This window comes from Lepidochelys olivacea (genome assembly GCF_965140295.1).
Source record: "Lepidochelys olivacea isolate rLepOli2 genome assembly, chromosome: 3".
NCBI classification, from domain to species: Eukaryota; Metazoa; Chordata; order Testudines; family Cheloniidae; genus Lepidochelys; species Lepidochelys olivacea.
In genome coordinates this window covers 92,193,378-92,208,847 of record NC_140413.1, presented here as the reverse complement: position 1 = coordinate 92,208,847, position 15,470 = coordinate 92,193,378, and the positions used below count along the sequence as shown (strand labels likewise).

General features: G+C 45.1%; 1 protein-coding gene across 10 annotated transcripts in view; it reads left to right on the top strand.

The window, feature by feature from the left end:
* The window catches only part of FAM184A (family with sequence similarity 184 member A), a 167,335-nt gene that overhangs the window by 58,610 nt on the left and 93,255 nt on the right, over positions 1–15,470 (top strand). For all 10 annotated transcript variants that reach the window (XR_014710776.1, XR_014710777.1, XR_014710778.1 and 7 more), the window contains exon 2: positions 5,314–6,168. Coding sequence is in view for 6 of the 10 variants with exons in the window: in XM_084622832.1 (XP_084478958.1) it covers positions 5,314–6,168 (855 nt within the window). In the remaining 4 variants the exon portion in view is untranslated. The remainder of the gene's footprint in view (positions 1–5,313; positions 6,169–15,470) is intronic.

Genomic DNA, 15,470 nt, shown 5'->3' with positions numbered 1-15,470 from the left:
CTGGTTTTGGTTTCGCTGAAATTTTTTTCCTATACTTTTTTTAAATCTGTGTGTAAGGTTTGGATACCAGCAGAGAAATTTAGCTCTCTACTGCAGAACAGTCTTCAGACTAAAGGGAAATGATCAACAGATTCCCAAGTATATAGTGTATTAAGTAGTTAAGCCTAGGGGGCATGAAAGTATGGATTATTGTTGCCAAGTCTGTATCCATCAGGGTTCATGGAAGCCTCTTGACTAGCCAGTTTTCCTGGCCACTGTGTTTCTGGAATATTCAATAACAGAAAGGTTAAATGATATAGAGCGGGGGTGGGGAGATGGGGGTCTTGAAGGGCACCACAGATGAGAGCTCTGGAGTCTGAACTTTTTCTTATAGTGGGTTGAGAGAGAGAATCTGAGAGAGTTCACAATTTCCGTCCACCTGTGGCAAATCTTTAAGACCTGATAGCAAAACCTCATAATTAACCATGTTGAATGCTGTTGAGAGATCCAGCAATACGAATGGTGACGCCACCAGTTCTAGAACATCATCCACTAGTGCAGTGGTTCTCAATCTATTTACCATTGTGGGCCACATCCAATACTACCTGGCCCTGAGGATGTCACATGGGCCGCAGCTGTGTGCTGATTGGGCCACAGGTTGAAAACCATTGTGCTAGTGTGACTAGTGTCATTTCTGTGGCACATCAGTATAAAAAATCCAGGTAATGATGAGACCAGGATACTGGCAGAGGTTGGGTATAGCTGGAGGTTTTTTTTCTCTAGTTTTGTAATTACCTTGCCCAAGCTCCCATTATTGAGCACTGGGAAGTAGTTAATAAAGTCAGTTGCATGAAGCAATTAACTGGTTGGACTACAACGTGTTTTAGAGAGAATAAGTTGCCTTTTTCAAAGGAGTCATTGATTATGTATATTAATAGCTGGCCCAGGTGCTCATTCACAAGGCAGAAAAGGGAGGCATCAGATACGCATGCGGTGGTTTGGACTTGCCTCAGGGACTTCCTGATGAGTCAAATGGTCAAGCTGAGAATGGTGGTGGTCTGATGGTGGTGTTGTTAGTTGGCTCTGGTGGTTGTGCTGTACAAAAAGCATCTCTGATTCTGGGGATCTTTTCTGCTAAGTACATTGAAGTTAATTGCAGCAGGAAATACTGGAGATAAGAATGGACAGGAGGCACTCCATGTTAAGACATTTATTATTTTAGTTGTCATCTGTGAGATTTTATATGAAGAAGTTTGTTAGAAACAAAGTAGACAGACACAGTAATGTATAACTTAACGTCGTCTCGGTTAACGTTGTTTTGTTGTTACGTCACTGATCTATTAGAGAACAAGCTCATTTAAAGTTTTGCAATATTTGCTTATAACATTGTTTTTTGGCCATGAGGGCTTCAAACTAGGGTGGGCCAGCAGCCCCCCTGTTAGCTCCCCTCCACCACCCCCAGTGCCTCCTGCCTGCCAGCGGCCCCACAGATCAGCAACTCCCCCCTCCCTCCCTGTGCCTCCCACCCACAGCAATCAGCTGTTTCGCGGTGTTCAGGAGGCTGGGGGGGAGAATGAGAGGGGAGTGAGGACGCGGCACACTAGAGGGGAGCAGGTGGAGCGGGGCAGGAAGTGGTGGGGTAGGGGTGGGGCCTTGGGGGAAGGAGTGGAGTGGGAGCAGGCCTGGGGCAGAGCCGGGGGTTGAGCACCCCCGGAGCACATTGGAAAGAACAGCAAGAGGAGCAGCCGGATGATCCACCCTCTTTCACCCTCTGACTCCACCATCTCAACCAAGCTTCACAATCAGCATTGCTGAGTACAGTATTAAATGGTTTTGTTTAAAATTGTTTAAAACGTACACTGTATATAATATAATAAGCTCACTTTGAAAGCTTATGCTCAAATAAATGGTTAGTCTCTAAGGTGCCACAAGTACTCCTTTTCTTTTTGCAAATACAGACTAACACGGCTGTTACTCTGAACCCTATGTATATAATGTCTTTTGTCTGGTGGAAAAAAAATCCCTGGAACCTAATCCCCCCATTTACGTCAATTTTTATGGGAAAATTGGATTCTCTTAACATCATTTCACTTAAAGTTGCATTTTTCAAGAACATAACTATTGTGTTAAGTGAGGAGTTACTGTACATATATAATGAGTGTGAAAAGAATTGTCTTATTATTTTAGGCATTGTGTCTGAGTGGAGATCCAGTCAGTTATTGCTCACGATAGTGGGGAGTACTGTTCTGCAACTGAGATAGCGTTATGGTAATAAAGTGCATGTTACTGAAAGATAGATATGAAATTCTCCATGAAAGGATTACGTTATTATTTATTTGCATTCCAGTAGTACCTAGAAGTACTAACCAAGACTGCAAGTCACTGACATATGCACAATAAGAGTCTCTGCTCCCAAGAACTTGCATACAATCTGAATAGACAAGACAGACATGGGGCACCAATTAAAAATAGGGAAACCAGCTTGCTGAATGTGGGGCAGGCCCTTGCGGATTAGTGATTCCTTAATAACAGCAGATACAAAAGTATTTTATTAGTATGTGTGTTTGGGAGCAGAAATTAAGATATTGAAGACAGTCAGGAAACAGCTTGTATGCTGAGAGATGGTTAGAAATAGAAGCTTTCAGCTTAAAGTGCTAAGGTTCTAAAGGTTGAATTACCTACATATAGCTTTGCTGTCATATTTATCATTTTATTCAAGATGAACAGGACCTGTATACATATTGTATCTAAAATAGACTAGAAGGAAGCACTGTAAATCTATGTCACTAATTTCTCACCCAATACAGGAGTTACCTGCTGTAAACCCCCAAACCCTACATACTGCTTGCACACAACAATATTAATAGTGTAATATGAAAAAGCATATAGATCTTGAAAGTATTGTCTCTTCTTTTTAAATTCATTAATAAAGCATGTACCCCATTCTACTTGACATTGTTTTTCCCCCCTTCTGTTTTGAATGGAACTGAAACGACATGGATGTTTACATCTTGATAGTGAAGTGGTGCTGTCAGGGTTCCCTCCCCACTCTGAACTCTGGGGTACAGATGTGGGGACCCGCATGAAAGACCCCCTAAGCTTATATTCTACCCGCTTAGGTTAAAAACTTCCCCAAGGCACAAATTCCTTTCCTTGTCCTTTTGGATGGTATTGCTGCCACCACCAAGTGATTTACACAAAATTTCAGGAAAGGGTCACTTGGAGTCCCTATTCCCCCAAAATATCCTCCCAAACCCTTTCAACCCCTTTCCTGGGGAAGCCTGAGAATAATATAGCAACCAATTGGTTAGCAATGTGAGCACAGACCAAACCCTTTGTTTTTTAGGACACTGAAAATCAATCAGGTTCTTAAAAGAAGAATTTTATTGATAAAGAAAAAGTAAAATAATCACACCTGCAAAATCAGGATGGAAGGTAACTTTACAGGGTAATAAAAAGATTTAAAACACAGAGGACTGCCTCTGGACTCAGCTTCACCGTTACAAAAACTGGAATAAAACTACCTCTTAGCATAGGGAAAATTCGCAAGCTAAAATAAAAGATAATCTGACGCATTTCCTTGCCTTATTTACAATTTTTGTAATCTTAGATGAATCATTTCAGGTATGTTTTCAGGAGATGTTGTCTTTGCCTGGTCTCTCTTTCTGTCTGGAAAGGGAACAAACAAAGAGCACAAACAAACTTTCAAATCTGGAGGAGGGAGGTTATCTTCTTTCCTTATTGGTCCTTTTGGTCAGGTGCCAACCAGGTTATTTGAGCTTCTTCACCTCTTACAGGTAAAGATTCAGTACAGCTGTCCAGGAGGGATTTTATGCTACCCATATCTGTATGTTTATGACAGGTGCATTTTTGTGTTATTTTTTAAATAAAGTAAATAAAGCCTCTAGATTTTTAGAATTCAAAGGACTTTTCCCTATATTACAGAGGTCCAAACCGTGATCCTATTTCTGCACATGCACATTTCTGGCTAGAGCTTTGTGATTCGAGTGGGTTCCACAACTGCAGATGGTTGCTTCAATCCAGGGGGGAAGACCCCCCTGTTCTTTGACTGGAACTGCTCTGAGCCCGCTTAGACCCTCCCTAACCTAGAAGCAGAATATGGACTGTCCCTCACTATTATCTTGCAAGTGTTACTTCGGCTGCTGTAGGTTCTTTCTGCGCGCGCGCACACAGAGATAGAGAGAGAGAGAGAAGGACAGGCTTTATTTGCATGAGTCCCTTGCCTCTTCCTAGGCCTCTGGACTCCACTTTCACTTGGTTCATTTTTGAGGACTTCCAATATAACTCTTACTTGGAAAGAAAGAGTTTGTGTTGTGGATCTGTGTCCTTTCTTGCCTCTTCTCTTCGTGTCTCTTGACTCTTCGAACCATGCTTCTGAAATGTCCCTTACACAGCTACATTATGAGGGGTTAGGTGTAAATGCTTATTTAATATTTAATGCAGGTTGTTTCAAAACTGTATAGTTGATTTGTAACTATTAACACTATTACTAGAGCTGGTAAAAAAAAATTCCATTAGCACTTTTCTGTCAAAATACTGATTCAACAGAATTGAAATGCTCCATAGGAATGTATCAATTCTGTCAAAACTTTTGATGGAAACTAGGAAGACTGGCCTGCCTGGTTTTCTGTCAGCCTGCCTGTCTCCCTAGGTGGCATGCCGCCTGTCTGGTTTGCCAACTGGGCAGCCAACAAACTCTCAAACCTGTGCTGCCAGGGAGCTGGCAAGTCTGGAGAGCCCAGCAGCACACCCACCAAGCAGCTCACCTGCCTGCCAAGCAGCAGCATTTGGTGTGTCCTAAATGAAATATTTTGGAATTTCAGTCCTGTGAAAAATTTGGATTTTTCAACTTGATAAAGAACAATTTGTTTTTCAAAATCTTGACATTTTACAAGGGATAGAAATTCCATTTCCCAATCAGCTCTACTGTTTACATGATATACATTATTCTGTAGCAGAAAAATTCTTATCCAAATTGCAAATCTTTTATATTAATATTTGAGTGTTCTTGGGTATATCCAGTATTCGTTGTCTTCTGCAGTACTTGCATATGACAATGCCAAGTGAATATTTGCTAGCAGAATCACAGTACAAGAAGCACAGCAATGCTGTTTAGCTCAAATGTATAAAACTTCTGTAATATCTGGTACAAAAGGTCTATGAAGTCTCATTCCTAAAAATGTATGGTGCTCTATTTGTGTCATGAAAGTGTGTGACTATTTGTGACAGCGTGTCAAAATGCTTAGAGATTATTCAGACTTATTGCTAAATCAAAAAATATACCTTTAATAAAATTCTGTTTTAAACTTGCAGGTAATATATGCTTTAAACACTAAGAATGATGAACACGAAGCTGCTATTCAAGCCCTCAAGGATGCTCATGAAGAAGAAATCCAACAAATTCTTGCAGAAACAAGAGAGAAGCTCTTACAGTATAAGAGTAAAGTTGCTGAAGAAATGGATCTTAAGAGAAAGATTCAGGTTTTGGAAGAGTCATTGGAAGATCATAAAAAGATGAAACATCAAGCCTTGACAGAATTTGAAGCTTACAAGGACAGAGTTGAAGATATGCAGCTTTGTGCAGAAGCCCAGCATGTCCAGCGTGTAGTAACTATGTCAAGAGAAGTAGAAGAGATTAGAAAGAAGTTTGAGGAGAGGTTACGAAGCTTTGTACAATTGCAAGTACAGTTTGAGAAAGACAAACGCTCAGCTCTGGAAGACTTGAGAGCAGCACACAGATTGGAGATTCAAGAACTTCTGAAAACTCAGCAGAATCAGAATGCTACTTTAAGTAAGGGGCAAGAGAAGCTAGAGGAGTTGCACAGGTTGGAACTGGAAGATTTAAACAGCAAAGTTGAAGAGCTAAGACAGGAGAGGAAAAAACTCATTGAGGAGTATGAAGGCAAACTCAGCAAAGCTCAATCCTTTTATGAACATGAACTTGATGCTTTGAAAAGATCTCAGCTCTTTACAGCTGAAAGCCTGCATGCCAGCAAAGAGAAGGAAGTGGAGCTAAGAAGAGAGTTTCAAAGCCAAGAAGCTGTTTTACGGAAGAACCTTGGGAAACTGAAGACTGAATTGCAGATGGTACAGGATGAAGTGGGTAGTCTGCGAGAAAAATGCCAAAAGCTTCAGGTAGCACTCAGTACAGCAGAAAACACTGTTCAGGTGAGACTGACAGCACATCATTCTTTTAAGTTCCAATGTGTTTAACAGAAATTAAACTAACCTAAAATATATACAGCAGTGGCAAATCATTATCACATATGTAGGGTCCTACCAAATTCACGGTCCACTTTGGTCAATTTCACGGTCATAGGATTTTTAAAATAATAAATTTCATAATTTCAGATATTTAAATGTGAAATCTCACGGTGTAGTAATTGTTGGGGTCCTGATCCAAAAAGGAGTTGGGGAGGGGAGTGTAGCAAGGTTATTGTAGGGGGGGTTGCCATCAGAGCTGTGTGTCCGGAGAGCGGCAGCTGTTGGCTGGACACCCAGCTCTGAAGGTATCAGCACCTTCAGCAGCAGTGCAGAAGTAAGGACGGCATGGTATGGTATTGCCACCCTAACTTCTATGCTGCTGCCTTCAGAGCTGGACCCTTGGTCAGCAGCCACCACTCTCTGGCTGCCCAGCTCTGAAGGCAGCAGCGCAGAAGTAAGAGTGGCATGGTACTACCCTACTGCTGGCAGGGCTCTGCCTTCAGAGCTGGGTGTCCTATCAGCAGCCATTGCTCTCCAGGTGCCCAGCTCTGAAGGCAGCACAGAAGTAAAGGTGGCAATACTGCGACACCCCCTCCCCCGCCAATAATCTTGCAACCCCCCCCTACAACTCCCTTTTGGGTCAGGACCCCAAATTTGAGAAATGCTGGTCTTCCCTGTAAAATCTGTATAGAATAGGGTAAAAGCACACACAAGATCAGATTGCACAGTCCGTGACGTGTTTTTCATGGCCATGAATTTGTTAGGTCCCTACACATATGTTAGCTTTGAAAGTTAAGCTTTTGTCACCAGTACTTGGCTGGCTGTCCACCTTTCAGCTATTTTACTGATGTTCTACTCCCTGGTATTACGGTATAGGAATTGAAGTGCAGAAAGTTCCATTGCAGATTAGAGAGCACACAGTCAAATGAGCACTAAGCAGTGGCTCTCCCTCAGAGCTCACCATATTAGAACCCAACTTCACCTTTTGTTTTTAAAAGGGTGGGTGACTGGCTCCAGGGCAAGGGAGGAATGAGGTGGTCAGTAGCTGGTAAAACTGATGTCTGATTCTGGTATACTGGTATCATTGCTAGAAAAGTTTGGGAAACACTGATTTAGAGTGTATGGTGTGTTGCAAACACTTACACATATGAGTAACCTCACACAAGTGACTAAATATTCTATACTGATGTCTAGTTGGACTATGAAGAAAATATTCCCATTTTGCTACATTATATTTGTTACTGCGGTTGTTGTTTGTGCCAGCTGTTATCATAGAATATCAGGGTTGGAAGGGACCCCAGAAGGTCATCTAGTCCAACCCCCTGCTCGAAGCAGGACCAATTCCCAGTTAAATCATCCCAGCCAGGGCTTTGTCAAGCCTGACCTTAAAAACCTCTAAGGAAGGAGATTCTACCACCTCCCTAGGTAATGCATTCCAGTGTTTCACCACCCTCATAGTGAAAAAGTTTTTCCTAATATCCAATCTAAACCTCCCCCACTGCAACTTGAGACCATTACTCCTCGTTCTGTCATCTGCTACCATTGAGAACAGTCTAGAGCCATCCTCTTTGGAACCCCCTTTCAGGTAGTTGAAAGCAGCTATCAAATCCCTCCTCATTCTTCTCTTCTGCAGACTAAACAATCCCAGCTCCCTCAGCTTCTCCTCATAAGTCATGTGTTCTAGACCCCTAATCATTTTTGTTGCCCTTCGCTGGACTCTCTCCAGTATATCCACATCCTTCTTGTAGTGTGGGGCCCAAAACTGGACACAGTACTCCAGATGAGGCCTCACCAATGTCTAATAGAGGGGAACGATCACAACCCTCGATCTGCTCGCTATGCCCCTACTTATACATCCCAAAATGCCATTGGCCTTCTTGGCAACAAGGGCACACTGCTGACTCATATCCAGCTTCTCGTCCACTGTCACCCCTAGGTCCTTTTCCGCAGAACTGCTGCCTAGCCATTCGGCCCCTAGTCTGTAGCGGTGCATTGGATTCTTCCGTCCTAAGTGCAGGACCCTGCACTTATCCTTATTGAACCTCATCAGATTTCTTTTGGCCCAATCCTCCAATTTGTTTAGGTCCTTCTGTATCCTATCCCTCCCCTCCAGCGTATCTACCACTCCTCCCAGTTTAGTATCATCCGCAAATTTGCTGAGAGTGCAATCCACACCATCCTCCAGATCATTTATGAAGATATTGAACAAAACCGGCCCCAGGACCGACCCCTGGGGCACTCCACTTGACGCCGGCTGCCAACTAGACATGGAGCCATTGATCACTACCCGTTGAGCCCGACAATCTAGCCAGCTTTCTACCCACCTTATAGTGCATTCATCCAGCCCATACTTCCTTAACTTGCTGACAAGAATACTGTGGGAGACCGTGTCAAAAGCTTTGCTAAAGTCAAGAAACAATACATCCACTGCTTTCCCTTCATCCACAGAACCAGTAATCTCATCATAAAAGGCGATTAGATTAGTCAGGCATGACCTTCCCTTGGTGAATCCATGCTGGCTGTTCCTGATCACTTTCCTCTCATGCAAGTGCTTCAGGATTGATTCTTTGAGGACCTGCTCCATGATTTTTCCAGGGACTGAGGTGAGGCTGACTGGCCTGTAGTTCCCAGGATCCTCCTTCTTCCCTTTTTTAAAGATTGGCACTACATTAGCCTTTTTCCAGTCATCCGGGACTTCCCCGGTTCGCCACGAGTTTTCAAAGATAATGGCCAATGGCTCTGCAATCACAGCCTCCAATTCCTTCAGCACTCTCGGATGCAACTCGTCCGGACTCATGGACTTGTGCACATCCAGCTTTTCTAAATAGTCCCTAACCACCTCTATCTCCACAGAGGGCTGGCCATCTCTTCCCCATTTTGTGATGCCCAGCGCAGCAGTCTGGGAGCTGACCTTGTTAGTGAAAACAGAGGCAAAAAAAGCATTGAGTACATTAGCTTTTTCCACATCCTCTGTCACTAGGTTGCCTCCCTCATTCAGTAAGGGGCCCACACTTTCCTTGGCTTTCTTCTTGTTGCCAACATACCTGAAGAAACCCTTCTTGTTACTCTTGACATCTCTCGCTAGCTGCAGCTCCAGGTGCGATTTGGCCCTCCTGATATCATTCCTACATGCCCGAGCAATATTTTTATACTCTTCTCTGGTCATATGTCCAACCTTCCACTTCTTGTAAGCTTCTTTTTTATGTTTAAGATCCGCTAGGATTTCACCATTAAGCCAAGTTGGTCGCCTGCCATATTTACTATTCTTTCGACTCATTGGGATGGTTTGTCCCTGTAACCTCAACAGGGATTCCTTGAAATACAGCCAGCTCTCCTGGACTCCTTTCCCCTTCATGTTAGTCCCCCAGGGGATCCTGGCCATCCGTTCCCTGAGGGAGTCGAAGTCTGCTTTCCTGAAGTCTAGGGTCGGTATCCTGCTGCTTACCTTTCTTCCCTGCGTCAGGATCCTGAACTCAACCAACTCATGGTCACTGCCTCCCAGATTCCCATCCACTTTTGCTTCCCCCACTAATTCTTCCCGGTTTGTGAGCAGCAGGTCAAGAAAAGCTCCGCCCCTAGTTGGCTCCTCTAGCACTTGCGCCAGGAAATTGTCCCCTACACTTTCCAAAAACTTCCTGGATTGTCTATGCACTGCTGTATTGCTCTCCCAGCAGAGATCAGGAAAATTAAAGTCATCCATGAGAATCAGGGCATACGATCTAGTAGCTTCCGTGAGCTGCCGGAAGAAAGCCTCATCTACCTCATCCCCCTGGTCCGGTGGGGGGGGGGGGTTATCTAGTATTTAATTTAAAATATGTTCAACAAATACATAATTTTGTACAAAGAAAATGGGAAAGGACACTGTCTGTGGTGTGACGATGAGACCTATTAATCAACTTTTCCTATGTATACTTCTTGGACACATACAAGAGGCATTCACAAGTAATGTCTCAAATACTGTACACATTTTCAGAGTTGTCCTAATGCTGTTTTCGAAAGCTGCTCTAAAGTAAGATATGAAGCCTCAGAAGCATAAAGCAGGCTTTTGGGGACCAGAGGGTTGAAAGATTTCCTTCTATGATGGAAGGAGGCATAGAGTTTTGTAGATTGGGACTAGAAGAAATGATTCTATGGGACTCTATATGCCCTTTGGTAGCTTTATTGGGGACTTCCCCCTTCAAGTGTGATAGTCTTGTAGAAGAGATCAGTCAGCTTATATTTGCATTCATCACAGCACTCAACCCCCAAAGCCAGGTGTATCCATTCTGCACTGAAGCCCACATGGAAAATATGAAGGATCTTAGGGTAAATGTGAGAACATCAAAGGTGTGAGCTAGCCTAGGTGAAATCTGAAAGGAGACCTAAATTTTTATGGTCTGGTTCAAGAGGAGGTCTCTCCAGGTCCACTTGCAGGGTGCAAGACACACAGAATGAATAGAGATTCTGGAGGCAACTGCTGTGAGCTCATAAACCTGATGAAAAGCCAGATCTGCCATTTTATCAGTGGGCTCCTAGGGGGATAAAACAGAATGGAAGAATGGCTTTTGAGATGCAGATGGTGGTGGGGCACATTTGTGTCCACTCCATGGATAGACAATATTCTGTTGGGGTAATCAAAGAGACTGGGTTCTGCTTTGCCATCAGATCTGAGTTAGTGGATCTCCTTCCAGACATGACAGCCCACTTGCTAAGCTTCTCCCAAATATTACAGGTGCTGGCTCCCTAGGACTCTGCCCTACTTTTTCCCCATTGAGACCCCCTGATCTCTGCATAAGACTTGGATGCAGAGTGAAGAATTGTCTTTTAGTTTTCCTCTGCCTAGGATTCATGGCTGATACAGAGTTTGGAGTCTCAGTTTTTTCCGTCTTCTCCTTTCTCCTTTTTTTATTTAAAAGGCCTAAGAGAAAAGAAGCATGGGGAATTAGAAGGTAGTGAAGAGGAGGCAAAGCAGAAGGACTAAGACAAGAATTCCATGCTTTCAAGGCAAAGAAGGCAAAGGAATTAGAGAGGGGGGGTTATATTGTGATTTTTATAAAGGGCAGTTCTAACTCTGCCTTTGGCCTCATAACATAAACTCTCCCTGATTCTCCCATGCCTCCTATCCCACAAGAGGAGCAAAGGGAGCATATGGAAATCCTATTTATTATGGATAGATCTGGCTGTACCACCTATCATTAAGGTTGCCTGATATTTCCCATTAGAACACCCTATTTTCAGTTGTTTATACCTGTGCTAAATTTTGGGCTGAAATTTTCCATGATAGGTGTGTGCCTCAGTCTGATTCTTTTGGGGGAATTTTAGCTAAAGCCATTCAGCTGTTTCCAAAAATGAGGTTAGGTGAAAATACCTAATTTTCCATGTCATAAAATAATTCTAACAGCTACTTTGTTTAGATGGTCTAATGACTTGAAATTTGGCAGAGAGGATTCCTTTGTGTCAGGTATATGCCTTTGATCGCATGTGAAAATCTGCTCAAAGTTGGCCAAGTTATAAGCCTTTGAAAAATCTCAGTTTGCATGTGCTAAATAGAGACTTGTTAGAACTTCACAGCTAAAATCTCTTTAGATTCTTTGTGCACTGAGCATGCTTCAGCTCCATATGATGAGGCACATGAGGAGGAGGGCCTGGGAGTTAGGGAGTATTGACAGGAGAGATTATTGGAGGATGGGGTTGGGAGGAAAGGGGAGAGATTGTGTGGGGACCCAGGAGGGGAGTACTGGGACTGGCTGGGCAAGGAGATTGGGGACAAAGAGCTGGAAGGGGAAACTGGAGTTGGCAGGTCAAGGTGACTAGAGTGAGGTGGAAAACTAGAATTTGGACGGGAACCCCTGAGGGAGAGTCTTGGACTTGCTGGGCAAGGAGGCTGTGACTGGGATGAGAAGCCTGAATGGAGACTGGGACAGGGACAGGTTCCCAGGGCAGAAGGGGTCAAATTTAGGGGAATTGGGCATAAGGATCTGTGATCACAAGCACACACTCCCCTCTAATGCCTGAAATGGAACCAAAGAATCGTGAATCTCACTAATCTTCTGATGTCAGCAAATATCTGTGAAGCCCACTGAGAAAGTGTGTCTCATTCCCCTCTGTGAAGTTGTCTGCTGTCCCAGAATCCACCAGTGTCTTCTGTGGTGGAAATCTTTAGGGCTCCCCTGGAACACGGAGGTGGACCTAGACCTTAAGGTGCAGGAAATGTTAACCATGCCTGGGGGATGCCTCAGTGAGAAGTTAGGAGTGCGTTACCTCAGGGTTTGTGCAGGTCAACCCCTTCTACAGGGCCTTGGCATGGTAGTTTCCAAAATTGCATCATGCTGAGGCTCAGATTGGGCAGGAGGAAAGAGCAGGGCCAGATCCCCCACAGTAGAAACACAGCCTATGGCAACGATGGTGCTCTTTTTCCTCAGGTGGGCAATATCCAGCTGGATGGGTTCAGTGTACAGGTTGTACACGGGTATTGAGAGGCGCTGGCCAGCTGGTGATACAGACCCCTTCTTTTCGTCATGTCATTCATGCAACTTGTTGTTGTGTATGACTAGGTCAATGAAGGCATCTAGTTTGGTTGGGGCACCCATACGGGCTAGTTCATCCTTAACCTTCTTGTGTTGCCCCCACCAGAACTGGTAGAGGTGGACCGCTTCATTCCATTCAGTGTTGGAGACTAGACGTCAAAAGTGGGCGGCACTGGAAGAGGCCAGTCCTTGCCCCTGCTGGAGTTTGCACAGGGTCGTCTCTACCAAGTGGGCGCAGTGGAGGTTGTCAAATATGGCAGAGAATGCTTGGAGAAAGGCATCCCAGTTCAACAGCATTGGATTTGCTCATTCAAGTAGGGGTGAGGCCCACTCCAATGCATCTCCTGTCAGGAGACTAATAATGAGTTCTACTTTTGCTTGGTCAGTGGGATAGGCCTGGGGGCAGAGCAGAAATAGCAGGTGGCATTGGTTAACAGCCCCCCTGAATTTTTGCTGTCCCCATTAAAACATTCTGGGAGGAGAACTTTGGGGATTGGGTCCTGGCTGCAGTGTATGCCCTTAGTGCAGCATTCTTTGCTGGGCCGCCAGCTCTCTCTCAGCATCTGGTTGTGTGTGGCGTGCTATGCCAGTTGGGCCCGTAGTGCCGGATTTTCCTCATGGAGGTGGGTGGATTGCCTTCACAGAGCTTTTTTCTCTGTTGTGAGCTGTGATAATTGGGCTCGAAGTGCAGGCAGATCCTCCTGGGAGTGGTCAGCCCATTCAGGCATCTCCAGTATTCTCTGGGACAGGCTGGACAGGGAGTGGCTCGCTGTCTCCATGTTCCCCCAAGGTAGGTATTCACCATAGGCTAGGGTGGTTCAGGAAAACTGTTAGGAGCTCAACAAGGGCACTCAGGGCCAAGGGTCAGAGCAGGTGCAAACCTGAGGCTGGGAGTAGTAGAAGAGTTAGTAGTCAGGTCCAGGTCGGGGTTGATACGAAGGGTCTGAGTCCAAGTCAGGAGACGAAGTCCAGTTAAGGTCAAGCCAGGAATTTAAGAGCAAGGAGCCGGAGCGTCATGGCAGCTACAGAAGATCCATGCTGTTGTCTGGACACTTCCTGAAATGCCCCTTGGGCTTATATAAGGCAGGGAGCCAACCAGGAGCCATGGAACTGCTGTCTGTCAAACCCTTGAGGTGGAACTTCCAATGGTCTGTATCCACAGCAGGTCATAGGAAGAGCTCAGATCACTGATATTGAGAAGTACTGAAAGATACTTTCCACCAGTACTGATTCACCTCCCAGAGTCTACATACCCTCCTTTCACATTTTAGACGGTGACTTGCTCTCTGGTACTGATGCTGTCTACTCTTTGAGGTACCGAACAAAGTTTTCAGCCTGTACCAATTCTCTGTTGCTGCCTCACCAGCCTCCCTTTCTAACATTAGTACCAATGCAAATAGAGGTCTCTTGCCAGGGCCTGGTATTGACCCAACCACTGGTACCAGCACCACTTGCCCCCTCAGGGATACAAGGGATGATACCTCATCAGACTCTGCGGTGTCTCTAAAAGGTTCCTCTTCCTTCCAAGCTCCCTCTTTCAAGGCTCACACTAAAAGAGAAGCTCCTAGAAGGAAGCACACCTGGCTATCCTGGCAAGGACAACCTTCAAGTCCTGTCCCCTTTCCCTTATGTCCCACCACAACGGGCTTATTGGAACCCATGAGCTCTATATGGTGATCTTTATAACAGGGTACCATCTCAAAAGAGGACTCGTCAGGAGCATCAGCCATACCCGCAGGCCCTGCTCCACAGGTACATCTCTCAGAGCAGAAGTCAGTAGGAAAGGAAGAAATGATGCCCTCCCACAAGACCACCTTCTCACCAGATGAGGGTGTCATGGCTTCCCCACGACCTTACCCTGATAAGGCTTTCAAGACTATATTAAAAGGTTAGAGGGCATGTTACAAATTCCATTGGAGGAGATACAGTTAGCCTAACATTCCTTGTTGGTTATCCTTCATACACCTCCTTGGGGCATGGGTATTTTTAGTAAAAGTCATGGACAGGTCATGGGCAATAAAAAAAAATTCACGGTCCCGTGACCTGTCCATAACTAAATCTTGAGGGGCTCTAGGGATGCCGCTGGTGCTTGGGCAGGGCACATCAGAGCACCCACTGGTGCTGGGGGGGAGCTCCGGGGCATCCGCCGCTGCTCTGGGGCACCCACTGGTGCTGGGCCGGGGGGGACTCCAGGGTGCCTGTTAGTACTGGGGAGGGATGGTCCAGGGTGCCTGCTGGTGCTCGTGGCGGGGACTTTGGGGGCACCCGCTGGTGCTTGTCGGTGGGCCTGGTACCGCTGCTCAGGGGGCAGCCTGGGACCGCTGTCGCTGTTGCTGCTCACCACAGGAGTAACAATCTATCAGTTCCAATCTTGGTTCCAATGTGTAAACCAAAAGACAGGCATTTACCATCATTACCTTCAACACTGAGATCAAACTCTGCACCCATATCCTGTAGGGATCCAACATCCACGGTGACCAAGGACATATTGGATCTGACGGCCCCAACCACCAATTCACCCCGGGGAGGTCTGAGATCTATGTCTCCCCGGAGAAAGTTTTTGCACTCCCTTATCCTCAACCTTCTCTTTTCTCGAGTTAATCCTTATTTAAAAACCTCATTATGCTGGAGGAAGATATCACCCTTGAGGACATACAGCCACTCTCCTCTTACATCCCTGAACCTGAGTACCCATCCATCGGTACCAATGGTTCCACCTGTTGATTGAAAACCAAATTTCTCATCACATGAGTTGGAGGC